Source organism: Musa acuminata, chromosome BXJ1-3, assembly GCF_036884655.1.
Source record: "Musa acuminata AAA Group cultivar baxijiao chromosome BXJ1-3, Cavendish_Baxijiao_AAA, whole genome shotgun sequence".
In the NCBI taxonomy this organism is placed as follows: domain Eukaryota; kingdom Viridiplantae; phylum Streptophyta; class Magnoliopsida; order Zingiberales; family Musaceae; genus Musa; species Musa acuminata.
In genome coordinates this window covers 41,896,268-41,923,966 of record NC_088329.1, presented here as the reverse complement: position 1 = coordinate 41,923,966, position 27,699 = coordinate 41,896,268, and the positions used below count along the sequence as shown (strand labels likewise).

Below are 27,699 nucleotides of genomic sequence, written 5' to 3'. Positions count from 1 at the left end.
AATTCTTTGAACGCCAACCAGCTTTCCAAAACTCATAAAACTTGCAATTATGTACTGTTATAATCGATATAAAACATATCGTACCGAAAACAAATTAAATTAAGAAAACATTTTCCATTTTTCAACGACTCTCGCATTCCCTCCTTTACTGCTTTATAAGGCCTCATTTTCTTTTCCGCAAAGAAAACCACAACAACACACCGTCCTGAAGACCCCGAAAGCCCTTCCCGCTCCCTCGTCTCTCCACCGCCATTTCCATTGCGCCCAACGCAAGGCGAATCCCGGCGCAGCTACTAGCGGCGACGCGTTCTAAGGGTCTTCTCGGGCGGCCGCTGGGGTTCCGAAGCTTCCCTCTCCCACATTCTCCCGTCCTCCAAGAACCCTGACGTAGTTATGCACATCCTCAGGGTCTTTTGGGGCTAGGGTTGGGGTTTCGGAGCTTTCGTCTCGCTACTTTTCCATCGGACATTTCGTAATCCTTCTCTTTTCTTGATTGAGTTACTTGAGGGTGACGATCGGCGTTAGGATTCTCACGGTTCGTAGGTCTGTTTCGTGATCCCCTTTCGGTCACTGGTTCTGGTTTTCTTGGTGCGGTCCACCATGTCCGATGACATAGCCTTGCAACTGCCTTCGAATTCGCGTTCCTCCAATCCGCCCCTCCCGACGAAGCTAGCCAAGTTGGAGGCTCGCATGGCTGGGAAGAGCACTTCTTCGCTTACAGTTCAAACAGCACGGCCGCCTGCACCTCCACCTCCGACGAGGTTCCCAGAACAAGAGGAATTGCTGGACTCATCATCTGATGACGATGTTAGCCTAACCCGACTCATTATACTTACTGTACTACTTTTAGGAAGTATCTGTGATGTTCTTTTGCCATTTAGTTGCTAAATTAACTGATAGTCAAAAAATTTCGTGAAGCATTGTTGCTTACATTTTTCTAATATTTATTATCATGAAAGTTCCTGGCTATGACATTAGCTTATGTTCCTGAAGTTGGATTCTCTTGCACATTAGTAATTAATTTATGTTTGTTTTTAAGTTGATAGTTGGGAGTTTTTGCACTATCTTTATGATTCTTTCCAGTTAGTGCATATTGAAACTTAGAATTGCTGTTTTTTGTTTGATTCTTGATTGATTACACCATTTATTGGAAGTATCTTTAACTCTTTTTTTCCCATAAAATTTATCTGACATTTATGATACTATTGCAAAAGCTTTTTTAAGGGTTCGTTGTCATGAAATTATTTCACTGTGTTATTAGGTCATGTTCTCAAACTTACTTCACTATGAAATTACTTCAAAAAAATTATAATTCGTTTTTTGTTTCTGAGTTGATTGGGTGTACTTGTGCTAAGTTTATGATCCTTCGCAGTTGGTGCATTTCAAAACCTTGAAGTGTTTCCTTTAGCTGGTTTCCAGTTTTGCTATGGACGTGTTTGCAGTGATAGCCCTTCTATTTTTGCTTATGTTTTGTGAACTAGACAAACTTGTTGCACATTATAATGTTATTAGTTTGCAGATATGTTGTGATGATCTATGACTTCTTGGTTTCATCCACATTATTAGTGTCCATTGTTCATCCAATATGAGTGATTTGCTGAAATATCTACTGCGTATCTGATATTGCATGCATCTATGTTCAGAATGGTGGCGAGTTCTTGATACGACACAACACTCAGAAACGGCAGAAACTTCAAGAGGATGACGATGATATTGATTTTGAGAAATCTGAGGTGATTTGTTTTTACTGTAGTCAATTTATACACAAATATGAATTTGTTTTGGTCCAGAATATTCCCCCTTAGCTTTGTAGCTCTTGCTAAGCATGAATTTGGCAGCTGACAAGAGCTGTATGATGACCTAATGCTCCACATGAACCATTTTCTTTGTTTTCATAGTTTGTTCCTGATGACATGATAATTAGCATCATAGTCCATATGTGATTTCTACTCCTTTTTTTTGCTACCAGCCTTTGGAATTTCGATTAACTGCATTTATTTCTTTTGACATATTGCTGTTTTATATGCATTTACATATAATGCTAATGTTTCTCTATAAATAATTGTCACTTTTGTATTTTTTTGTTGCTGCTAATGAAAGGGTCATACCTTTATGTGTGTAAATCCAAGTGCAACACCATATTTATGATTATCCTAAACTAATGAGTTTTATAAATGACTTTTATTAGCTCATATACGATAACTTTTCTTTGAAATAAGAGATTTCATCTTTTCGTTGTGCATATTTATTTGAAGTCTACACTTGAAGTGATTGCCATAACAAGAGAACAGCTCATAGTAACAAGCATCTCGTTGTTAGCATAGCCTGTATTGTGGGTAATATCTAATGCCGGATGGTGTTGTCTTCTGTTTTATATATTTCCTTAAGCTCACCTTTTTTTTTCACTTTTCACTATTTCTTGTTACTTTTATATTCTCAATTTACTGCACTTATGATCAAAGTCTCCTGCACCATGTAAAAATAAGGTTGTTAACTGGTATTTTGGTTTTGTGTAGTGAAAGATTGTCCCACTGTTGAGCCAACAAACTTTTGTCCTTTGAGAACGCCATGTAAATTATTCAGGATGTAAAAATTTTTCAGTAAATATTAAACGGCATGACTATGGTTAAGGAGTAGAAATTAGGAACCTTGAAGAACTTAAGAGTTCTTCTCTTAGAGTTCTACTTCACATTTTTGTTGTTATAGAAGTATTTACAAGGATTCAAACGTTAAGAGCTGAGTACTTGATGATTACTAGCAGTCTGGACCCATTAAGCAAAACAGGTCTTTCAAGTGCATGTCCTGATCTCGTCATAGAGGCTTTCAATTCTTTTATTTGATTAGGTGCAGAGTACATAATTCTTGAAATGGTTGGTGTCTTGGTGATAAATTTGTTAACTGTGTCGAATGTCTCTGGCATGCAGTGTCGCACAAGGTTTGAGATACGCCTTGAAACGGTACAAAATGAGTGGAATGTATCCGTATGCCAGTTGATCAATACGCGGACCAGCCCATTTCAGGTGGTACGTTGAAATATGGCCTCGTATTAGATGACACAAGGTATGTATCTGTCGGTACGATCGAAACTTATCCCATATCGATGGATACGGGTTGGTACCAATCGGAATTGGATCGATACCGACCCAAATCACGTCTAGTTTGACTCCAATGGTTAAGTTGACTGTTGGTGCTCTTTTGGAGCTTTAAGTCCCTCTCCCTCTCCCATCTTTCACTTGCTCTCATTCTCACTCTCATCCTCACTCTTTTTCATACTCTTGTGATTAAAGTTCCTAATTAGGTGATTCCATAACAATGGAGGCAACTTCCTCTTGACGGATCCGAAAAGATAATTTCAAAATTTTCTCCTTATTATGTATTCATTTATCATGTAGTTGTTCTTTGATCTTATCTAAATACAATTTATATACTAATAGACTAGGAAAGAAAATATTTTAAAAATAATATTTTTTATTTTTCGGCCATTTTTTTTTCAAAATTTGTTTCTATCGGTGTACCAACACATGGTACATTAGTACCGATCGGTATGTACCGGTCCTCTCAAGGACCGATACCACTGGTTCGCATAGCGCGATGGTCCTTGGTTCTGTGTTTGTACAAATATAGTGGTGGGCTGAGGACATTAGGAGTCATACAACATCCATTAAATGCCTCCCCAGTTTCAGGCTTAAGACAAGGGCATGAGTATTACGTTTGGGAGGATCTTGTCCTAGTTGACTTCTTCCTTCTACTATTCCTATAATTGTTTCCACATTCTCATAATAGCAACCAGCCACATGCCCATTGTCACACTTGAACATGTTTTTAAGAAAATATTTCAAATAGAATCATGGTTGCTGCATTTGCACAAGCTCTGATGAATAAGTAGTGTGTTTTTCGTCAGATTCCATCAACAGATAAAAACATTATTACTTCTTGAGTTGTTTAGGGATATATGTATTTTTGCTCCTTCCAAAGTTTAACAATTTATACTTTGATTATTTGGTGCTGTTAATTGGCTTTGACAATTATTTGGGACTATTTGTCTAGTTTAATTATTAGCTTATAGAAAAAGGACAAAGTGATTCTAAGTAACAACAAATTGTGGTTAGTTCTCTATTGGACTCCTAAACCTCCATAATGATATAAGATCTGGTTACTAACCACAATTGATAGTAAGACCAAAATATTTCTTTATTTAGGTACTCACAATTTTATCCAATTGTACTAGTTGAAGGTGTTATCGTTTGATGCTGGTCCGATGTTGATGATCGCCTCCACATGGTTGAGCAACCCAAGCTTGATCTGTGCTAGGAACTTTGGTCTCGCCCAAAGCCTTTGTTGCCTAATGTGGTGCCGAGCCCGAGATGCCTTTCTTGCACCAAGACCAATGTCAGGAGGGTCCTAATGCGGTCCCTCTGCACTCATGTTAGCCTCCCAAGGTGGTTTAGAAAGTAGAGAATGAGAGAGTTTGACCTCAATAACTGTTCTTGCGTTTACCTTTGGCGTTGTTTGCGGTTATGAAGATATTTCGTGGAACATAAAATAATCGGGTGACTTGGCTGCCAAGTGTCGAGCACCGGATGAAGGCGATTACTTCCCATGTTAGAAGGTGCCAACCAAGGATTAAAATCTTTATCTAAGACAACGAAACAACGAGATTAGTACTGTGAAGAACCATACACTATCTTGAGTTTGGTTTTAGTTGGTATTGGTTGGACCACTACAAGCAAAGAGAGAGAGAGAGAGAGAGAGAGAGAGAGAGAGTTATGCACCTAGGGGTAGTAAGATGGAGTGGAGCGACAATAGTGGTAGGACAAGGAGGAGGCAATGAGGTGGAGGAAGAAATGACGATGAAAAGAGAGAAGTGGACAAGTAGCAGGGCAAAAGAAAGGACGTAGAAGAGAAAAGCTTAGGTTAAAATGAGTACCAGTACCGACCAGTTTGTTGCCTGGTAAGACCAGGATGATAAGATTACATGGTGGGAAGCTCAGTGGATCAGATTGGGTAAATTGTTTGGTTGATCTACCAGATTTTAGTTCTCGGCAACAACAATACAGTTGTTGTCTATAACTGGTGGCATAAAAGCAGTTCTACATGTGTTCTTGCTTTTCAAACTATGATGTCTCCTAGTTTAGATGAGGAAGTCGGTGCTTTGGTCCATAGTATACAAGCAACATCCTTTGGTTAATCCCCATGATCAAGCGTCCACTTCCCTCAGTATTGCAAAAGCCTTCTTTTCCTCATTCTGATGAAAGAACCTGCACCTCACAATTGGATATTGTCATGCCACCATATTTCTGTGTCCTCCAGGATTTTTTTTATACGTATAATTGTTATAGAATGTGACAGTGCCGTTTTTGTGTCCCAAATTGTTGAGATCTGCTTGTACTTATATCAGTGTTTACGTATGAGATCAAGATTCTTGAGTTTCTATCTCTTATTCATGTAACACTTGAATAATGATGGCGATTGCTCAGGAAACAACAAAAGGAAGGTTACAACCATTGGAGAATTTCGAGATCAGACGAAATTTGGATGACTCAAATAAGAAAAAACAGGGTCGTGGTAGAGGTCGTTCATCAGCAGGCAGGGGTCGTGGTTCAAAAACAGTTGATCAAATGCATTCAGTCTCAACTCCCTCCAAGTGTTCCTCAAATGGGCAGCTAGAGAACCCCTCAAACAAGGTATGCTGAAAATATTTGCTTTTCTTGATTACATAAAATTCTTGCTCTTAAATTACTGTCTCTTCTTGAACATAAGATGTAGCTTATATTTGATATGAAGTAGGGAAAGATCATCATTATTATTGTTGTTACTACTGTGTTAAGTATCCCTTAGTTCGATTAATTGCCACCACTTAAAAGGACTACTATTTTGGATGGACAGACGCAAATTTGTTATTGGAATGAGCTACTTGTGTGTTACCTGTTTGTGGTTTGGCCAGTTTTCATGATTTGTGCCAGTGTAGTGTAATTGCCCTCTTGTGGTTCTTTCTAGCACCTAGCCTCTGTTGTTACCCATTTGAGGTTCTGACACTTCTTAAAAGACCAAAATAACCATGTAAGACAGACCAAAATAATTGCATGCATGGATTTTTTTAGTCATTTTAGAAGGAAAGGTCAACTATCTAGTCTGAAACCCTTATTTTGGTCCTTTTAGAAATTGATGTGCGTTTGAAGCTATGGAATGTGTTCTCCGCCGAAAGTATGCAAAAGAAATCATGATTGGTTTCTTTGTATCGTTTTCTTATGGTTTTGTGGAATTACTTTGCTGATTTATTTGTATGATGGCTTCATTTGCAGAAAACGAAGTGCAATTTATTTGTATGATGGTTTGTTTCCCTAACTGATTGGGATCAAATAGACTGGAGGTTAGGAAAGAAAAGGGCTTTGGGACTTTTTTGTAGAAACTTGACTCTAGCTAATGACTCAAAACCTCAGGTGGGTATTGATGGAGGGTGGGTGGTGAAGGAGAAGACTATGGCTTAATTGTACCATTTGAACTACAATTGGGCAGTGTAAAAAACAACCAAATCATAGGTGGACATCCTGTAATTTTCCCTAAAAATAGAGGTTTCCTTGGTTGCGGTGATATCAGTTGCACAAACCCAGCAGACATGATGATCCAGAATAATGTGAAGGGAACTTTTTTATCCCCGTGCATAATAGCCCTTTCACATAAAGATCATGGAATACTTTGTTGCATTGTGTTGTGATTCTAGTTTCACATGCACTGAATACTGAACATGTCATTGCACTAGTGATACATTATTTTCTTTGAAATTATCATTTTATTAATTTAACAATTAATTTCCTATCTTCTTATTCTCACTTTCAAAACTGTGCACTGATGCTTTAGATATTAGAATGTCAAATAATTCTTTTTTTTTTGGCAGGAAAACTGGTCAAAAATGTCACTTGGAAATGATGAGAGTGTTGCTTTGCAGGTATTTGTTCTTGTTTTCCTTTTATTTTTGACAATTTGACTCATGATAATATTGTACAAATCTGTTGGGTTCTCTGCAATTATGCATCATTTATTTTATTCAGTTCTAGTATACGACACATATGATTTATGCGCTCTACATGGTCAAGTGTGTTTCAATCTCTTATCAACATGTCTTTCCTATCTAAACGCATATATCTATTATTATGATATTGCATTTTTATTACCCAATCATGAATTTTCTATTTTAACATAAAAAGTACAATATTATACATTTGAGCCTTTGTATTCACATGTTATACGTCTCTCTTTCATAGTCTAAAAACTGCATTTCATTGATTAAAGGGTCTTCACTATGGACTTTGACAATAGACCTCCAAATTAAGCTATACTGATAATTTTAAAAAGAACAAGAACATTTAAGAATAGTAGATAACATTGGACTGGTATTTCAGTTGTATTAGGTACTTGCTAACTTAACTGCATGCTACATCTTCCGCACAAAGATATCTATACTGATGTAATAATGAAGTTGATGATGATTTGTTTCTTATTCCTTTTCCTTTTCTCATTCTTGATTACATTGTTTGTCTAAATAATCTTTGTGATTTCAATAGGAGGATATATCTGTATTACATGTCAAAGTTGCCACCTTGGAGGAAGAGTTAAATAAGTCACGCCAAGAAGCATCTGACTATCTTTGTCTTTCTCAGCAGTTGGAAAAGGTGCAAACTATTTGATATGTTCAATGGTTACCTTGGATTCATCATCTTAAGAAGATGCCATTCATAATTTGGCTGCTTATATATTTAAACAGGAACTAAAAGAGCTCAAAGATCATGGCCAACAGATGGAGACAAAGGTTTGGTTCTATCTGAACTTTTGTAATCCTGACATTTTTCCTTCCTACTGGTTATGATTTTTTACAATTGTGTTAGTTACATCATTATGATTTTTTACTTCCTACTGGTTTTCCATACTTGTTAGTATGGTGAAAGTGAAAAACAAGGTTATCAAAGATCTTCTCGTTGCAACTTAAGATTCAAAAATCTCTTTTGTACATATGTTTGATGCATTTTGTCCATTAAATAGAAAAATAAATATGAAACCATAATTATAACCATTTTCCATGGCTTACTTTAGTATTTTGTTGGAACCTGGTAGTAGCATTGCCATTTAAGATACATAAATCTGTAGCAACATTTTTAAATGTTGAATTTATCATGTTGTTCTGAAAAGCTGACATGCATGGAGAAACTCAACAAAGTAGATACTTTTAAAGAGGTGGCTACAAAAGTAGAAATGTCAAAGCAGGTCATTTTTATATAGGAAATGAAACTGTGGATGATATTCTTGTACATTCACTTTATTATAAGGATCTATAGGAGGATAGAGTTCCGTGTTTATCAGAGTAATGATTTGTTGTGTGGACCTGCAAATTATGATTGATATGAGATCCATTTATCAAATAAATCTAGGAGGCTAATACTTTGAAGGATCATGTAATGGGTTATATAGGTTTGAAAAGGACTAAAGAATCTGCTTCTACAAGTATGGCCTTAAACACCTAAAGATGTTATCTTTTTTTTTTGCCTTAGCTTTAATCTTTAGGTTCTTAACAGGGTATCAGTGATTTAAAGTGAAGTGATTTGTGGCTCCTTTTTTGTATGTGCTATCTTATTATTACCTCCATCCAGGGTGCATGACAAAGCTCGTTATAGTACTACTTGCATGTGTTTCTTCTGCTTGGTTAACCAACACAGTTAATTAAGGAACTAAGTCACAACAAGAGTGGCAGGTTCTTTGCTGAGTTAGCCCCTCGATTAAGCAGTAGCCATGGGCATTTATATATTTGTTTTCAAATTTATCATGAATTATACAAATGAGTAAATAAATTTTCATAAGGAACCTATGTTCTGATTAGGTGGACATTATTGAAAGCTACACCAATAAGCATTAAGTCTAAAATTGGGAACATACTGTAATGATATTGTGGCTGAGTTCTATTAAGTTTTTATCTGTTTTATCAGTATCTGGATGTCTTGGTCATGCTACATCAGTTTAGGGAACCTGTGTTAAGAAGTCTCCTGGTTTTGTATTTGCTACTGTGGGATATATCTGATATAGTTTATTCATGATAAAAAGATTTATTTGAAAAATTTTAACGTAAATTCATGATGAATTAAACAAATATGTAAACGTCATCGATGCCCTCTTTCTTGATTAATGTGGTTTTACTTGCCTGAATGAGAATTAAAAATTTGGGAATTTGATTCAGACAAGAAAAACCAACTCTTTGAGCTGTACCTATTAGTTCTTAGTGAATATTAGACATCGGCTTTTCTAGTAAATCCTCCATATAAAAGTTGTTCTCCAATTGTTTTGGGACTTTGCCCTTTAATACTTTTGTGCTACTGGATGTACCAAATGTCATGTAATTGCGTCAATGTCAGTCACATTGATGAGCATCTCTTGAAACCTAATTGATTAAAAAGCTTTTTTCAGATATCTAATGGATCATTGAGCATAGAGTCTGCAAGATCTAAAGTACAAATACACTAAAGGGCTCAGCATAATGCACTGCAATATGCTATCTTTGATTTTTGAAAAAGGGAAAAATGATAGGGTCTTAAAAGGATGTGTTTTCAATTTTGTGAATATGTACATGCTGGGGTTGGTATTATCCAGGTCCTCGAGAAGAACCATGATTGATGACTTATGTAAATGTGGCATATTCAGAGAACTAAGATGATGATAATAAGGCTATTGCAACTAGAAGGTGCAAGCGGTTCTTCTGAAGATGTTATATCAATCACCTAAAATACTTGCTAGTGAAGTCAGACATTAATCATTTTAGGTTGTAAAGCTATTGACAACCAAACTTCCCTGTTGTGTCTATTTATTGACACTCACCATTGTTTGTTTCGAGCTTTCAAAGTGATGCTGGTTAAAACTTATTTTTAATTTCTAGGGTTCAAGTTACAGAAATCTCTCTATTTGCAGAGGTGAGATTGTGTATTTGTAGATGATCCTTCCCGAAAGGTATCCTTGTGAACGAGGTTTCTAGTTATGGTCTGGTACAGATACCAAACTCTGGGTGGATCGGCGGGTACCAGATGTTGGTACTCCCCTCATGCTGATGGTTATCACCTGGTAAGAAACTTACAGCAATGTGACAACTACCATTGTGACAAAAAGGAATACTATTGCTTGATGCCAAACAGTGTTGGACTATTTGTTGTCCAGGAAGGCCGGTACAGTGAGCTTAGCACATAGCAATGTTTGCAATGTCATCTGGTACAGTATGGTACAGCATGACCCACTGCTACAGCTTATTGCTACATGGACTGGAGTAAACCAGATGGTTTGTTAGGTATAGGATGGAACAAGTCCTGTACCAGGCAGTTCCTTTTTTCTGGGTCATTTTTTTTTGCAGGTTTCTTCTGAATCCCAGTACATATTGGTGTACTGATATTCAGTAATCAGTAGTACTAAGAGCTTACATACGTGAACAACTGCATAAGATATAGTCCATGTCCTGATATTGGTTTGTTCACATAGTACAATCTATATCGGGAGCAAACCAGGCTTAGTCCATGTCCTGATTGGTTGTCAGTTCAATAAATATCAACCAGTACGTGATGTATTCCCGTGACTATACCATACCTTTGCTGAAGCACAACTGCATAAGATATAAGGAAAATTGTATAATTTGAGTTGCCAAACTTATGCTGGTAAATGTGTTTCTAAAGCAAGTTTCTTAATAAGACATTGGGTCTATAATTGTCATAAACATTAAGAAAGGAATTGGTTTGAACATACCTCTATTATAATGAGTAGCCCTTTTTGTACATTTGGTGGTTATTACTTTTTTAGCTTCTTTTGCTATGAATAAGTATGAGAAGATATAAAAATTAGATGATCATTTCATCAACTTTCTGTTTTTTAAAGCTTTTTACAGAATTATCTCTTGTAGCATATGTTGAGCTTGATAAACAAAAATATTTAGCAAAGCTCAACAAATATTTTTTTACTGTTGTTCATGTATGCAAGCTCTTATGTTTGATGCTTTCAGTCTACTTGTTGCCTACGTATCTGAATCATAGCAGAGATAGTGATTGTACTGAGAATGTTGAAAAGCATCAAACTTGGTTAGGAGTTCTCTTTACTTTCTTTGGCCATGTAAAATATTCAGACACTAGGAGAAGTTGGGTATATTTTGAATTTTTTTTTTTAATTTTTGAAGATCTGCAAATTCATTTAGTAAGTAGTCTTATTTCTTGTGTCACATGGTCATTTTAGATATTGAATCACACTTGATTGATTTTTTCCTAACAACATCAGTGAGTCAAAATTTTTTCTTAGACTATCTGTATTGTCCTTTGTTTAACAATGCAGTGGATTAAGGTGCTATCCGATCTACTGATAGCAGTCTCGAAAGCAGAGAGGCAAAAATCAAGGATGAAGATACAACAAGAATCTCTTAGGCTTGGAAATATTGGTGTTATCAGGTAGGTTACAAACTCTTGATAATTTCTACAACAATCAGCAAAAGAAAATACAGGAGACAGATATTTCAACTTTTTGAAGGGAAAATTTTCATCTTTGTGATATTAGCATAACTGCCTACATGACCTATTGCAAATCAGACATGTGAAAAAGAGCATCCTTGTCTTTAATACTTGTGACTTGCAAGTACCCTTTTCCACATGTTGTGTTTTGTGCTAATTGCAGAACTGGAACCATTATCTCTGAGGCATGGGAGGATGGTCAAGCACTGAAGGTTGTTAATTCTCATATTGTAAGTTTTTTTGAGCTCCTTTTTTTTTCATGTTAAAATTAAATGGCAAATTGCATATATTTGCATCCTACCACTGTTGTATGGACTGAGACTGAGTTGCATGTAATTACTAGCTTATTGCATGTTTTACTGTAACAAAATTGTTTATCAGATGTGTATGGCTTTTGACATATTTCAATCAATCAGAATATGTAAGAACCACATTGTATTTAAGTATCTTTAGTAGTGATGATGTGGCTAGCATGTAATTTAACTATTTGTACCATGTCTCCTCAGACTTTTGTCACTTGACCACAAAAGTATGTTGATTTCAAGACGTACATTGATTTTAGTTGCTTTTGCCTCTGTCCTTTCCTCTATTGTTTTTGCAGAGATCTTTACTAGAGACGAAAGAATCCATTGAGAGGCACCGGAAATTACTTAAGAAACGACAATCTGGTAAACTCTTATATTTATGACATACATACTTGTTACCGCTGCCCCTTTTCTTATATTCAACATATTGCAGTTATGTATCAATAAATGTAACTCCCAACAACAGTTGCTTTTTAAGATTTCTTATTGTGGTTTACATGAGAGTAAGTTTTAGAGCATTTGCTAATTTCATGGTTCCAAAAGTATAATTTGTTCAGTGATTATCTTGTTATTTATTGTAAAGTAGTACTTGGCCAAGTTTTCAAGTACTCTGCGAGTCACAAGAAAAAGAAAAGGTTAAGAGAAACTGCCTGAATGAGACTGAGTCTTCCAAATTTATGGTGACCTGCCCGAGTCACCTGAGAAGAGACATAACATGTCAGGGCTGTAATAAAACTATCTGTCACAGTTGAGTCTTCGTGATCTAAGGTCTGTCACAACTGTTTTAAGGTCACCCATAGGAGGCTTTGTGTGATCAGTGATGCTTGTTGGGTTTCCTTCAGTTTACAAAATTTATATAGATTATTTGTCATCTGATTATGCTAAAATTGACTATATAAATTTGGACTTTAATTATAGTAAAATTGAGCTGTAATCTTGGGCAACAAAACACAAGGTTAAATCTTTGCAGTCTTGTTAGACGAGTTGGAATGTGATAAAGGAACTTAATAACGTTCACAAGTTGCTACTAGAATTTTGAAGGTTCAGCATATAAAACAAGATCTCAGATTATCTGCTAGAACATGTTGGTTGCCCAGAACCCAGAAGAAGAGAACTCGGATTTTTGCTCGGAGAAAAGTAGTGTCAAAAGAATACAGCATAGAGAAGGCACTAGTCTACTTGAGTTTCATTCATCTAACCCATTGTAACATAGACTTGGTAGAACTAGGTCCTAACTGAAACAAACTCTGTTGTATGGAAAGGTCACTGAACAAAGTTTTTGTGTGTGTGGGTTTCAGGCTAATTTGATTTGACTATTATGTAACTATCTTTAATTGGTTATATGATTCTTCCATGAAGACAAGGGTGATGGCAGTGACATGGAAACTACCATGTCAGATGAAGATTTCCAAATACAAGAAGAGATTTGTAAATCACGTCTGGCAAGCATCAAACGTGTAAGCTCTTGTCCCCAGTATGTGATTGTGTAAGCCATTCTGCAATATGATAGTCCTAAGCCCTGATTTTTTTTTGTATGTTACAGCATTCTTTGATGATCTTTTGTTTATCTTCTTATATTATTTAAGGAGGAAGAAACTTATCTGAAAGAGAAGGATCGTTATGAGCTGGAAAAGGCACGGCTCATATGTGAAATGAAGCGGATACGAGATGAGGATGATTCACGCTTTAACAATTTCCCAATTGTTAACAAACGATATGCTTTCCTCAACCTTCTTGGGAAAGGAGGGTTTAGCGAGGTCTACAAGGTATTTATTTTATACAAAATTATAGTTTCATAATGCATGGTAAATTGACCATGATATTAAGTGGGCCCACTACTTTTTAATTTGCCTTCATTGGCATTTGTGAGTGGAAACTCTTTTGCAGTGATTTGAAGTGCAAACTTTGGAGCAGGCATTTGATCTGGTGGAGCATAGATATGTTGCATGTAAGGTTCATAGTTTGAATCATCAGTGGAGAGGAGAGAGGAGGCAAAGCTACATATGCCACGTAGTTCGTGAATACAACATACATAAGACTTTGGTGCATCCTCATATTGTGCGGCTATGGGATGTCTTTGAGATTGACCACGACAGTTTCTGCACTGTCTTAGAATATTGCAGTGGTATATGATTCTACTTTAAACATTTGTTATCTAATTACCATGTTTCATATACAAGCCAATCTCAAATAATTAGAACTTATGATTTGTTGTTGATGTAGTACCCTGTTTTATATAGAACATAAAAATCACATATTATTTATGAACAATTAAAGCAGCATATGTAATTGAACAACCACATAGAAGGTATAATTTTACTGGAAACATGTGTATTGACACAATGCCCCCCTTATAATACATGATGTCAACCATCTAAGTTCTTTGATATGGTGATGTATGTTGTGTCTCTGATGGCATTGGCTGGCACGATTGGCATTTGTGCCTCTACATTCTAACCTCATTCTAGTTAATTGTCAAGGAAAACTCGTAGCTACTATATGCTTATCTTTTTTTAAAAGTATCTACTGTAACCAAAATTTTATTTTCAGCTCCAAGCATGAGTTCTATATCTGTTCAAAGTTCAAACCATGTTGATTATATTTTATTATCTTTGGTTGCTGTTTAGCTTTATGTAGTGGCTTTACAAGTTTCATATTATTTTTTAAGTGGTCGAGAAGAAATTTTGGGTACCTAAACAGCAATACAGTCTCATGGAACTGCATTTTTTTGTTTTCTTTTGTTTATTCAGGGAAAGATCTGGATGCTGTCCTTAAGAGAACACCAACACTTCCTGAGAGGGAAGCTAGAGTTATAATTGTTCAAATATTTCATGGGCTTATCTACTTGAATAAAGGGCCTCTAAGAATAATCCATTATGACTTGAAGCCTGGTAATGTTCTCTTCGATGAGGTTGGTGTAGCAAAAGTCACTGATTTTGGTCTAAGCAAAATAGTGGAAGATGATGCTGGATCTCAGGGTATGGAACTTACTTCCCAAGGAGCTGGAACATACTGGTGAGTGGGTGCCTTTTTTTGTTCTAAATTGCAATCATCAATGTCTCTTTTTAATCTTAATGCTTGGTCTGCATACATTTTTTATGTCCATCAAGTTGATGTTCCAACTCTCTTCAATTTCAATGGACATGTTCTTACATTGTATGGTACATTGTGCATCATTTGTTGGATTCCTTTGCTTACTTTTCTTGTTAGTTGCATTTTGCAAGCCCTTGTTGGGAGTTCTTTTCCACATGCTTACTGCCCAATGCTGTTTAAGAAAATAAAGTTATTTCTGATATCTCTTCCTACCATATTTTCTGAAAATTAATATTGATGATTTTGAAATTACTGGAAATTTTCAATTCTTACTTTGGATAATCTTAGTTCCGTCTTCTATCATCTGCCATCACATTGTAATAAGGATGCCTTGTCTTCTAGCTTTTGCTGTTGGAATGGCTTATCTATTTTGTTTCTTTTGTTATTTTTGTTATTTCGCCTCTTCCTCTTTTTCTAGTGCCACTTTGACTTTTCTATCTCCCGTCTTATTCCTAAAAGATAAAACCTACTCTAGGCATGTCGAAAAATCGAATGTTTCCATATAAGTTTGATAGTAACCTTTTGTTTGAACTGTTTTGCATAAGAACTCAGTGTATAACTTAGCATGCTTAAATCCTCTTAATCGTATTATGGCATGATTGCAGGTACTTGCCTCCAGAATGCTTCGAGATTAGCAAAACACCACTAATATCATCAAAGGTTAGTAAACGTGAGGATAACATACTGCTACATTTGTGATCATATAAAAAAAAAATCTTATCATGAACTAAAAAAAAATCTAATAAAAGGTTTCCATAGTGGTTCTTATTCATAATAATATTTGTGATGATATTTAGAACTTGATAGTTGATCACAACTCTTTGTTTGCTTATATAACTGGATGATCATTATGGCTTGACCAGTTTTTTCCAATGAATTTCTTAGTCAATATTGATGTTTTGAAATTCGGCAAGATCACTTGAGAATGAGCCTTAAGCTTGTAGTCATTATTTTTGTTCCAAATAATTATTTCTTGGGTTGCTCAAAGATTCTTTAGAATCAAATAATTTCTGTGCCGGTACTCTGCTGATGTGTTGCATGTTAGGAATTGCAAACTGCAATTAGTTTTCTTCATGATTTAAAAAATTAATTTATAGAAACATTTTATACATTTTTTGTTATTTACACAGGTTGATGTTTGGTCAGCTGGTGTAATCTTTTACCAAATGCTTTATGGTAGACGGCCCTTCGGACACGAGCAGACCCAGGAGAAAATTCTTCGTGAAGACACCATAATCAATGCACGAAAAGTTGAATTTCCTACCAAGCCATCTGTTTCAAGTGAAGCAAAGGTAAGGTTTTGTTTTCTGTTTCAAATAATTTCCAACCCACAGAAATATTTAACACAACTGTCAGTTGGATTTACTCATACTATTGCGGCTTCTTACATCTTTAGGAACTGATTCGCCGGTGCCTGACATATAATCAAGCAGCAAGACCTGATGTTCTAACCATTGCTCAGGATCCTTACCTATCCTATTCCAAGAGATAGAAATATGTACATTTGCTTGTCAGGATCCTTAAAAGAGATAGAAATATGTATATTTGCTTGTCAGAAAGATCATTTTGTATATATTGTTGTAAAGCTATCTTCCCATCTTTGCTTCTCTGGTATGTAATCTTATGAAAATCTTTTTTGATTCAACCTCATGAATCACATTTTTCAATAGAGAGATTAATTGTCGGTGCAACTTGTGGGATTGAAAATGAAAAAACAAATATCAATTCCTATCATAAAAAATAATATATATTTTAATTGAAAATTACTATTTTGTCATAAAGCATTAGGCAAAAGATTACACCAGCCTATCTAAATAACAAAAAGATACCTAAGATGCTTCTATAAATTAATTTTCTAAATCATGAACAAAACTAACTGAAGTTTGGGATTCCTAACATGCAACACACCAGAGTACCGCCACAAAAATCATTTGACTCCAAAGAATCTCTGAGCAACTCAAGGAATAATTATTTTATGCAAAAATAAAAAAACCTGTGAGCTTAAGACTCATTCTCAAGTGATCTTGTCGAATTCTAGAACATCAATGTAGATTAAGAAATTCACTCGAAAAAACTGATCAAGTTATATAAGCAAATAAAGAGTTGTGGATCAACCATCAAATCCATTATTGTACATAAGAACCACTATGGAGATCCTTTATTAGAATATTTTTTTAGTTTACGACAATCTGAAAAGCAAATATGTTATCCTCACGTTTCACGTAAACTTGCACCAACTAAATCGTCGAACTTTTCTGTAACGGGCAATTGAACGGCCAGGAGTGTCGGCGAAGGCTTTGGACTCCGCGTCTCCTCCGCCGTCCGATCAGATACACGAAATCACTTACGTGATGAAGGCACGATATTTCAAGTAAGCTTGCACCGACCAAATCGGCAAGCTTTTCTGTAACAGGCAATCGAACGGCCAGGAATGTCGGCGAAGGACCAGCGCTGGTAGCACTCCCGCGCTCGAACAACTGTGGCGTGACGCGATCATCCTCCGTAACCAGAGTGGGCCCCATTTAAGCGTCCGAAGCATGGGTATGTCTCTGGGTGGATGTTCAAGAAAAACCTTAAAACGGCATCCACGTAGAGAACGTGTGCCACGTCACCACGCGAGCGGGCCCACGATACGGAGTTAAAAGATGGTAATGCTCACATCGTCTTCACCGTAACTTATTTATAGAACTGTTCCTTTGTGGTATCGTTTCCCTTCTTTGCTGTCCGCAGAGATTTCTCTGTTCATAGGACCTCCCGGCGTTGTCCTTGACCGAGTCGGGAGGTGGTCTGGCGACAGAATCACCGAAGTTTCCTTTTTGATTTCCCTCATTGGAGTTGATTGAATCCTGAGAGGTAGTTCTTGGAGGAAGAAGGATGGGTGCGTGCCGGAACTTCGCGTTTCTACTCCTTCTCGGCCTCTCTTGTTCGGTGGCTGATGGCCTAGGGGTGAACTGGGGGACAATTGCGACTCACCGGCTGCCGCCGAAAACCGTCGTGCACCTCTTGCAAGACAACGGGATCAAGAAAGCGAAGATTTTTGACACGGATGAGACCTCCATGAAGGCATTGGCCGGGACAGGGATCGAGGTGATGATCGCCATCCCCAACGATATGCTTGCCATGATGAACGATTACGACGCCGCGAAGGAGTGGGTGAAGAAGAACGTCACCCGGTATAACTTCGAGAAAGGAGTAAACATCAAGTAGGCTTTTCATCCTTTTGTCATCTCGTTCTTGATCTGTTCTTTCAGTCCATCCTCTTCCTGCCTGTGCTTTGATCGGTCGCCGTATTCTGTGCCAGATACGTAGCAGTTGGGAACGAACCCTTCCTGAAATCATACAACGATTCCTTCACGAACATCACCTTCCCTGCGCTGAAGAACATTCAGAACGCGCTCAACGAAGCAGGAGTCGGCGACACCATCAAGGCCACCATCCCCCTCAACGCCGACGTGTACGACTCACCCCGAAGCAATCCAGTACCGTCCGCCGGCAAATTCAGACCAGACATAGGCGATCTAATGGCGCAGATCGTCGAGTTCTTCAGCCAGCACGGTGCTCCCTTTATCGTCAACATATACCCCTTCCTGAGTCTCTACGGAAACAGCGACTTCCCCATCGACTACGCCTTCTTCGACGGCACCAGCAACCCAGTTCTCGACGAAGGAGTCGAGTACACCAACGTGTTCGACGCCAACTTCGACACCTTGGTCTCGGCTCTGAAGAAGGTTGGCTTCGGCGATTTGCCCATCGTTGTGGGGGAAGTTGGGTGGCCAACTGACGGCGACGTGAACGCCAACGTGACCATGGCCGAGCGGTTCTACGCAGGTCTCCTGAAGCGTCTTGCAGCGGGGACGCCCCTCCGGCCCAACTCCACCATTGAGGTCTACTTGTTCGGCCTCATGGACGAGGACGCCAAGAGCGTCGCTCCGGGGAACTTCGAGCGGCACTGGGGACTCTTCACCTACGACGGACAGCCAAAATTCCCCGTGGATCTCTCCGGCAAGGGACAGAATAAGCTGCTCGTCGGAGCGAAGGACGTGGAGTATCTGCCTCGGAAGTGGTGTGCGGTGAATCCCAGCGCCACCGACCTCAGCAAGCTCGCCGACAACGTGAAGTACGCCTGCGCGCACGCCGACTGCACTTCGCTGGGCTATGGCTGCTCGTGCAATGGCTTGGACGCCCGCGCGAACGCTTCCTATGCGTTCAACGTGTACTTCCAGACGCAGAACCACAAGGACGAGAGCTGTGACTTCCAAGGACTGGCGGCGGTGACGACGCAGAACATGTCGAACGGCACCTGCAACTTCACGATTCAGATCGTTCCCTCTGCTTCTTCCTTCCTTCGACCGCAGCTCAGCGTGCTCTTGTCAGCGATCGCCGGGCTTCTGAGTTGGATCTGCTTCTAGATCGAAGCTGTAGTCTCTACGCCATTGTGTTATACATTGATACAGGATTCATGGAGCTGTCATTTAAGATTGCCTCGGGCATGCAATCTTCTTCTTCCTGACATGTCTTAGGTTGCTAGTTTCGTGCATCTCATGGGCAAAATACGCCCTTCTGCTTCGAAGCATCATCTTCCACGAAGCTTAGTTTTATTGGGATAAGCATGCTGGTGGAATCAAACTCGAAAGATGCTGCAGAAAGCGAGGAATGATCGAGTTTCTTTCAGAGAAACTATTATGTGATAGAATTTTGTCCATTTCGTAATCATTATTATGTAATATTTTAGATGATCTATGAATCGTTCCGACAATATAAAGGATATGTGATGGAATTTTTACCCCTTTCAATATGTATTACTTTGGATTGTTCTATAGCTTCGTTGATATTAGTGTGAATCTTAACTAAATCGCATAGTATTTCTGATGGGATATTATCACTACAGTAAAATATATTTTTACGTGCAGTTCATATATATATATATATATATAATGGCATAATAACAATTTTACAAAAAAAGATTCCTGGAATCTACATTAATAACACTTAGATAACTTGTAATTTGATGATATCATTTTCGGGTAGCACAATAGAGAAGTTGACCGTGTTTGACATAGGGCTCATTGACCGATTCAGGTTGCGGTCGGTTCGGTTCGGTTCGGGTCGGTTCGATGGGGTTCGACCATCGAAAGCGTTCGAGATTCTTTTGTTATCAGGTGTGCAGCTCACGTGACGGTCATACTATTTGATTCCCTCGGCCACATAGATCGAGCAGCAGCCGGAAGCAAAAGAGTGCCGCTTCGGGGTTTATGCTAGGGTTTGCGATTTAGATCGCGTCGCATCGTTCAAGGGTTTCGAATCTCCTCCGACCTCGCTTCGATCTCCACGGTGTCCTTCTCCATTTCGCGGCGCGTCTAGAACAAGAGCGGTATGGCGTTCGGGCTTCCCGGGTACGGGATCCAGGCGATGCTCAAGGAAGGGCACAAGCATCTGTCCGGGCTCGACGAGGCCGTCCTCAAGAACATCGACGCCTGCAAGCAGCTGTCCGTCATCACCCGCACGTCCCTCGGCCCCAATGGTGTGCTTTTCTCGAACATCGATCTGATTCGGGTTTTGACTTACTTTCCGTTGAATCTGTTGGGTTGATTACTAGACGCCAGATCTTATATAGAGTGATGCGATTGAGGTAATCATAGGCAGAAATATAAGTAGATGTAAGAATAGTTGTTGAGAAAAATAAGAAAAAAACAAGACGGGCAAACATATTAGAGATTCATGTTTCCTTTTGATGATTTAGTGCATATAGGACCTGTTATGTTGCTGGGTAATAATGGAAGTTGCGTGGGATCTATTAAGTAGATCGAAGAATGTTTTATGTGTGATTAATTCCCAAAACAAGTAGTTAGCAAATGGAATCTCGTTCCTTGTTTAACTTATCTTAACCACATGTGTATTTAATTTACAGACAACTATTATATGTGCCTGTTAGGTATGGCAGAGAATTAACATGATGAGTGCCTGATGGTGTCTACTTTCTGGACTTTTTTCCTTTAATGTTGCTTGGTGCAGGCTTGCTTAGTAAGCAGTAGATGTTATGCATTGCTTTGAATTTTTTCAACCAAAAACCAAGGCTTATCCTTGTCAATCTTGTCTTAATCATTTCCTATGTATTAGGATTTAGATTCACATGCTCAGTTGTCAAATTTCTTTTGTTGCTTTCAGGCATGAACAAGATGGTCATTAACCATCTGGACAAGCTTTTTGTGACAAATGATGCTGCTACAATTGTCAACGAGCTTGAGGTTCAACATCCTGCTGCAAAGATTTTGGTGCTGGCAGGCAAGGCTCAACAGGAAGAAATTGGTGATGGGGCTAATCTTACCATATCATTTGCTGGTGAACTTCTGCAAAATGCAGAAGAGCTAATCAGGATGGGCCTACATCCGAGTGAAATCATCAGTGGTTACACTAAAGCTATTAACAAGGTCCTCTCTAGGGTTATCAATGATTTATTTGCTGTTTATTTATCTTATCCAATTGTTTCTAAGTGATGTTTCCAATTTTTATGTTTTTCAGACAATTGAAATTCTAGATGAGCTGTTGGAGAAGGGGTCTGAAACAATGGATGTTAGAAGCAAAGAAGAAGTTGTTTCCCGGATGAAAGCTGCAGTTGCTAGCAAGCAGTATGGGCAAGAAGATCTTTTGTGCCCTATTATTGCTGATGTGAGTATCTCAGCTTGTTGCTGATTCTGCTATTTTATTGGTATTATCATCTGTAACATGTATGGTTGCTATCACATGCCAGGCATGCATCCAAGTCTGCCCGAAGAACCCGGCAAACTTCAATGTAGATAATGTTCGAGTTGCAAAGCTACTTGGAGGTGGTTTGCACAACTCTACTGTTATTCGTGGTATGGTCGTGAAGAATGATGCTGTTGGGACTATAAAACGTGTGGAAAAGGCCAGGGTACTATATTCTTATTTCTTTCTCTCACAATTATAGCTCATTTGTTTACCTTGTTCTCTTAGATGCCTAATGGCACACTGTTAGCATCATCTATTTATTTGTACTGTGTTGGCTCAATATTTTGCATGAAAAATACAATTCAGGTAATTTTGACTTCGTAACTATAGTCTGAACCAAAATAAACTATGTCATATTTGTGATGTTGAACACCTTAATTCATGACAGAAATTTAGTAACATAAAGAAATTATATATTTGATTATAATAGTGAAAGTTGAGGAGCTTGTTCTCTTTGTTACCATCTCCTTAAAAAAGCACTATTTTAATCAATACTGTTATAATGTAAAATGGCTTGGCAATTTTTCCTTGATTTTGAGTTGGTTCTGATTATTCTTTCCCTTGGTAGATTGCGGTCTTTGCTGGTGGAGTTGATACATCTGCAACAGAAACTAAAGGAACTGTGTTAATTCAAAGCGCAGAACAGGTACTATATTCATCTGCATGTTCTAACAGACTCCTTCTTGATATTTTGTATATACACCTGATAATTGCAAAAATCCAATTACTATTTGCTAATTATATTCTCCAACTTCAATTTGGTCAAGAGAGAATGAGCTGGTGTTGGAGGTTATAGATTGGCAATTTGGCATTGTGCTACTGGTGGCTATCTTTTCATTAAGTTGTATTGTTGTTTAACGTCATTAATGTAATTTGATTAGCTGATATGGTAATATTTCTACCTTGCCATATAAGCTATAGGTATATCATGAGGCTGAGTTGTGAAATTATGCTATTTATTTCTAGTTAGTGAAGACATACAACTTTTGTTGTCACTTATTCTGTAACTTGAATCAGAACCGACTTACAAACATAAATAGCTTCTTGTCGTAACTTATTATCGTTTTCTGTTATGTTTCTTCTTTTTAATTGCATAACTTGGTCCTCCATTATATGAAAATATAGTGCATTTTAGTAGAATATAGATGTCATTGGTAGGAGAATGACGGATTACTTCAGCTTGAAGATTTTGGAGTTAAATAGTGAATGTTGTCTGGTAGGCATGCACCATTTGCTCTTTTTTCCTATGATATTTCTTCTATTGCATAATTCCCACTAGTTCCTTTTTTTACTTCTTTCTCTTGTGTGGGAAATCTGTTAGTTAACTCCAATGTGCATGCTTTTTATATGCTTCAAGTGGTATTAAAGTGAACTGTCTTTATAAAAATTGCAAAAGTGTCCTCTCAGATAGTGCCTAATTAATTCTGAAACATGTCAACAACAATATGAAGAAAGTGATGTGTTGCCTTCAGATGGTGAAGGAGAACGAAGCAGCAGCTATCTTGCTAGGACAGCACTAAGAACTTGTGAGCAAGAAGATTTAGAAACGATATAAGTTAGAAGCTTGATCATATTAGAGAACATATGAAAATATCATGTAAAGGTGTGAGGTCTGTGAACTGGAGAAGACTGGAACAATAGTGGTGCAACAAAAGCTGAGGTAATAATACAAAATATCTGACTAGCATCAGTAGGTATTGAAGGTCCTGCTGAGGAAATCGAATAGAAACAAATTATCAATTTAGCAATGCAATAAAAAAATCAATTTAATATTATTCTTCTATGAGACAAGTGTGAAGAAGACAATGATTATTTTCATTGTCATTAATTTGTTAACTGATTTACTGCTTGGTGCAGTTAAAAGATGAAAAATAATAATAGTTATTTTCTCAGTTCCTATTTTTCGTATGTTACTTCTTTAACTAGTTGCCTCGTCTAACGAAAGCATTCTAATAAAGTATTGCTATTCTGGGATTTTGTTATATGTGAACCTACTAGTCGCAACAAATCTGCTCGGAAAATCGGATGAGGAATTCATTCTGACTTATGCTTAAATGAGTGTAATTATGCAAACATGTATTTTGTTAGAGTCATAACTATTTGATGGTAATGTCCAAGACTTGATCTGATCTTGAATTAAAGATATTTTTCATCCATTTTGAAGCTAGAGAATTATGCAAAAACTGAAGAAGCCAAAGTCGAGGAGCTCATTAAAGCTGTTGCAGAGTCCGGTGCGAAGGTTATTGTGAGTGGAGCAGCAGTTGGAGATATGGCATTACATTTCTGTGAGCGTTACAAGTACATCTCCTTCTTCTACAGGGGCAATATCATTCATTTTCTGTTTGGTGTTTGTTTTTTTTTTATTAATTCTTATGAGTTTTCCAGGTTTACAGTTGTTTTGCCATGTGTTAATTTTGCATTGTTAGTGCCTTTTCTGTTATCTCTTTTTCATTTCCAATATCCTGCATTGCACATTTAATAGGACATATGAAAGCAGGAATGCTACTGAGATAGGTCCATCATTTTGATGGTTAATGGATATGTTTTTTTTTCTTTTTATCATTGTCCCTTGCAGGACAAATATGGTGATAATGAGGGTTTCCTTTTTTGTATCTGTTTATGTTCATTCAACTTTGGTAGATTTCTGGATCATTAATTAATATGCTGGACATTTGGTAGGTGTTGATGAGTAAAAACTGCATATGTTTGAAAGCTATTTTTCTACTGAATCAAGCGTTCCTTCATAGTTTTTAGTTGTATCTTTATAACACATATGTTCTTCATCCGGATTTTGCTGAAAGAAACTTTATCTAAGCAGTACATTAGAAGGTGGCATTTAGGAATCATGATTGCAAAACCACAAGGGAACAATTTGGCATTTGAATTCCTCAAGAAAGTCTTTATCAAAATGAACTGCTTCATGCATTTACATACATTGTATGTAGTTTGTACATTTCTTTTCTTATAACAGTGATGAATATAGAAATTGGTTGTCCAAGAGAAACAAAATATTTAGTAACTAATGGTGCATTTTATTTATTGGTAAAAAAAAAAGCTTTAACTCCGCCAGTTGTTTTGCAGACTCATGGTTCTGAAAATTAGCTCCAAGTTTGAATTGAGGAGATTTTGCCGTACAACTGGTGCTGTGGCTCTTGTAAGTTGTTTGTTGTTGCATCACACTTTCTGCTTGCACCAGTATATGCTTATTTCTTAGTTGACAACTTGTGTTTAATTTTGCAAACAGCTGAAACTGAGCCAACCAAGTCCAGATGATCTTGGATATGCAGACTCCATTTCAGTGGAGGAAGTTGGCGGTGTCCGGGTATAATTGCTACTTGTAGTTTTCTTCACTTTTCTTGTATAGTCAGCTTAGTATGCTACCACTTCCACTACATTTTTGATAGGTAACTATTGTGAAAAATGAAGAAGGTGGAAATTCAGTCTCCACAGTTGTTTTACGTGGCAGTACTGACAGTATTTTAGATGACCTTGAAAGGGCCATTGATGATGGTGTTAATACATACAAGGTGAACTTTTTCATGGATTATAATTTCTTGTGATGTGGCATATGTTTTTCTTTTGCTAAAAATTTAGGATACACTGATCTTGTTGCACTTTTGTGTCATGTTACTGTAGTTTTTGATCTATTCTTATATTTATTTTCCCTATGGATCAGGCAATGTGCAGAGATAGCCGTACTGTTCCTGGGGCTGCTGCAACTGAAATTGAGTTAGCAAGAAAGTTGAAGGAGTTCTCCTTAAAAGAAACAGGGTATGGCTTTTTGTGTTCAGATCTAATTATTGTGCTAAAAGACAGCAATAGAATATATATAGCTTTGGGAATTCTGGCAATATTTTTTGGTACTTTGAGGTTTTTGTGTGCGTCTGGAAATAATTATTCATATGTCCTGCTAACTTTCTTTTTTACTTAACATATTAGGTTTTAATTACATTTTGATGTCACTTTCCAATTCCACATACTTTGGGGTTTTAGGTTCATGGAAAATCTCTACATGATTTTAGAAGCTTATGGTAGTTCATCCTTAATAAATCACATGAGAGTGGACTGAAAGCACAATCTTTTTCTTAGTTTACATGATTATGACATGAGTAATTGCTAGCTTGGATGGATGATATTGATGTTTTCCATTTGAGCTCTACATTTTTTTCCCTCCATATTAGCATGTGGGAAAGGTGAGTAATATGGTTTTCTTAGGTAACATGGAATGAATGTCAGTTTGTTTTGTGATCAAGAACTATTATACAAAACCCAAGAAAAGTAAGTAGTCTATTTGTCTGTATAGTCCCAGTTATCCATTTGGTCAGGACATCTACTTTATACTGTGCAATCATGGTTCTAATCTTGTCGAGGTGCAGAAGCTGCTGCAAGCGGTCGACTACTTAGGTGTATGTAGAAGCTGCTGAAACATTGCATCTTGTATTAACACCTTCGATTGTCTTATTGCAGGTTGGATCAGTATGCAATTGCAAAATTCGCTGAAAGCTTTGAAATGGTACCTAAAACCCTAGCTGAAAATGCAGGGTTGAATGCGATCGAGATCATTTCTTCCTTGTATGCTGAACATGCTGCTGGAAATGTCAAAGTTGGTATTGACTTGGAAGAAGGTGTCTGCAAGGATGTCTCAACCATAAATATCTGGGATCTCTATGTTACCAAGTGAGACTCTCTTCAAACATTAACCTTTATTATTCTTGAAGCTCCTATTTACTTTTTGTTATTTCCATTGGTAACTAGTCGTGTTATGTAATCAAAGCTTTTCTATTGCTTTCCTTTTTTTAAACTACCTTAATGTATGTAGAAAACTTGTAATTATACAAACTGGGTCTGTTAACTTAGCTGTTCAGCTAATACATCACAAATTGTCCTAGCAGCCATTATTAGATTATAACCCTACAGTGTTAAATTACAGCAATGTTTCTTATTCAATGATTGGATGTTTTGATTTTTTTGTTGGTTGTTCATACTAGTTATATAGTTATAACTCAATAAAACTGTAAAAAAAAATTGGTACTGTTTATATGAACAAATTTTGGAAGGCAGATTCAAATAACGTCTTATATGCACTGAGAGTAATGAATGTATTTAAAGGAAAAACGACGCTTGGATAATGATGTTGTGTTGGTTGCTTGCTTTATGTTCTTTCTGTCAAAGTAGAGAGGAGAAAGATCCATTACTGTATAACTTGTGGAAACCATTTTTTAACATTTAGTGTAGTTAACCTTTTTACAGTTTAACTCTGCATCAACTGGTGCTGTTTGATGAAAGTTGATGTGATCTGTCGGTGACCAAGGGTGTGGAGAGATGTTTTCACATGATGAATAACAGTTTCTTCAGATGCTTTTATATTTCCAATTGTATAATGTAAATAACCATCTGCTGGTAGTTATAACTCGGTCTTCTGATCAGGTTCTTTGCTCTCAAATATGCTGCTGATGCTGCGTGTACTGTTCTCCGGGTCGATCAAGTGAGTCCCCTTTTGCTTCCTAGCTTTATGATCCAGATTTTCCATGTTAATTTTTGTCCATAAAGCCCAGTTTTCAACATTAGCTTTTTGGGCGTGGTTCTCTTCCCCTTATCAATTGAATGTGCCTGGTTTGACAGATCATAATGGCGAAACCAGCAGGCGGCCCAAAGAGAGATCCAGCGGCAGGCATGGATGAGGATTAACCTAACTTGGAAGGTTGAAGGAATCATCATATTAGCAATTTAATTTCATTTAAAACTGGAGTTTGGTTTTTGCATTCTTTTTATATTTGATCTGAGGACATTGTAAGAGATTTTGACAGGAGGCAAAATCTGAGCAAAGAGCACATGGATTCATGGCGAGTGTGATAGCGTGGTGCGTTTTGAATCTGTTCTGTTTGAATCTTGATGGTGTATGTAACTCTTAATTTGGTGTACCAAGATGAATCCTGGGTCAGAAAATATTCTTGTGCAAAACAATATCTTCAATTATTACAGCCACTTTTCTTTATCTTTAATATGGTGTATCAATGTTTGCCCTTTTATTAATTATA

The 27,699-nt window shown here is 37.3% G+C and overlaps 3 protein-coding genes across 4 annotated transcripts; all 3 read left to right on the top strand.

The window, feature by feature from the left end:
- The first annotated feature begins 210 nt into the window (after positions 1-210).
- Positions 211-16,559, top strand: LOC135631824 (serine/threonine-protein kinase TOUSLED-like). The gene is made up of 16 exons (XM_065139796.1): positions 211-807; positions 1,644-1,733; positions 5,478-5,684; positions 6,896-6,946; positions 7,563-7,670; positions 7,763-7,807; positions 11,344-11,456; positions 11,680-11,746; positions 12,118-12,184; positions 13,181-13,278; positions 13,408-13,587; positions 13,736-13,946; positions 14,572-14,836; positions 15,520-15,574; positions 16,045-16,206; positions 16,311-16,559. The coding sequence occupies exons 1-16, from the start codon at positions 601-603 to the stop codon at positions 16,404-16,406; spliced, it is 2,022 nt and encodes a 673-aa protein (XP_064995868.1). The 5' UTR covers positions 211-600; the 3' UTR covers positions 16,407-16,559.
- A 1,079-nt stretch (positions 16,560-17,638) lies between these two features.
- Positions 17,639-19,439, top strand: LOC103979538 (glucan endo-1,3-beta-glucosidase 8). Its single transcript, XM_009395711.3, has 2 exons — positions 17,639-18,117; positions 18,216-19,439. The coding sequence occupies exons 1-2, from the start codon at positions 17,789-17,791 to the stop codon at positions 19,321-19,323; spliced, it is 1,437 nt and encodes a 478-aa protein (XP_009393986.3). The 5' UTR covers positions 17,639-17,788; the 3' UTR covers positions 19,324-19,439.
- Positions 19,440-20,116: 677 nt separating this feature from the next.
- On the top strand, positions 20,117-27,663 carry LOC135631815 (T-complex protein 1 subunit theta-like). Of its 2 annotated transcripts, XM_065139776.1 has the most exons (14): positions 20,117-20,435; positions 21,080-21,342; positions 21,434-21,580; positions 21,663-21,824; positions 22,230-22,307; positions 23,826-23,959; positions 24,743-24,815; positions 24,906-24,983; positions 25,066-25,188; positions 25,338-25,432; positions 26,129-26,338; positions 27,089-27,146; positions 27,284-27,362; positions 27,469-27,663. In XM_065139776.1, the coding sequence occupies exons 1-13, from the start codon at positions 20,288-20,290 to the stop codon at positions 27,347-27,349; spliced, it is 1,635 nt and encodes a 544-aa protein (XP_064995848.1). In that variant the 5' UTR covers positions 20,117-20,287; the 3' UTR covers positions 27,350-27,362; positions 27,469-27,663. The 2 variants fall into 2 exon arrangements, with proteins under 2 accessions (XP_064995848.1, XP_064995845.1); XM_065139773.1 differs by having other exon boundaries at positions 27,284-27,663.
- Positions 27,664-27,699: the final 36 nt, after the last annotated feature.

Bases quoted from the DNA above. Each gene is read 5' to 3' on its own strand.
- LOC103979538 (XM_009395711.3), top strand. From the start codon at position 17,789: ATGGGTGCGTGCCGGAACTTCGCGTTTCTACTCCTTCTCGGCCTCTCT. The intron at 18,118-18,215 runs GTAGGCTTTTCA...ATTCTGTGCCAG, and splicing joins GAGAAAGGAGTAAACATCAA to ATACGTAGCAGTTGGGAACG.
- LOC135631824 (XM_065139796.1), top strand. From the start codon at position 601: ATGTCCGATGACATAGCCTTGCAACTGCCTTCGAATTCGCGTTCCTCC. The intron at 1,734-5,477 runs GTGATTTGTTTT...GCGATTGCTCAG, and splicing joins TTGATTTTGAGAAATCTGAG to GAAACAACAAAAGGAAGGTT. The intron at 11,457-11,679 runs GTAGGTTACAAA...TGCTAATTGCAG, and splicing joins GGAAATATTGGTGTTATCAG to AACTGGAACCATTATCTCTG.
- LOC135631815 (XM_065139776.1), top strand. From the start codon at position 20,288: ATGGCGTTCGGGCTTCCCGGGTACGGGATCCAGGCGATGCTCAAGGAA. The intron at 21,581-21,662 runs GTGAGTATCTCA...ATCACATGCCAG, and splicing joins TGTGCCCTATTATTGCTGAT to GCATGCATCCAAGTCTGCCC. The intron at 25,433-26,128 runs GTATGGCTTTTT...GTCTTATTGCAG, and splicing joins TTCTCCTTAAAAGAAACAGG to GTTGGATCAGTATGCAATTG.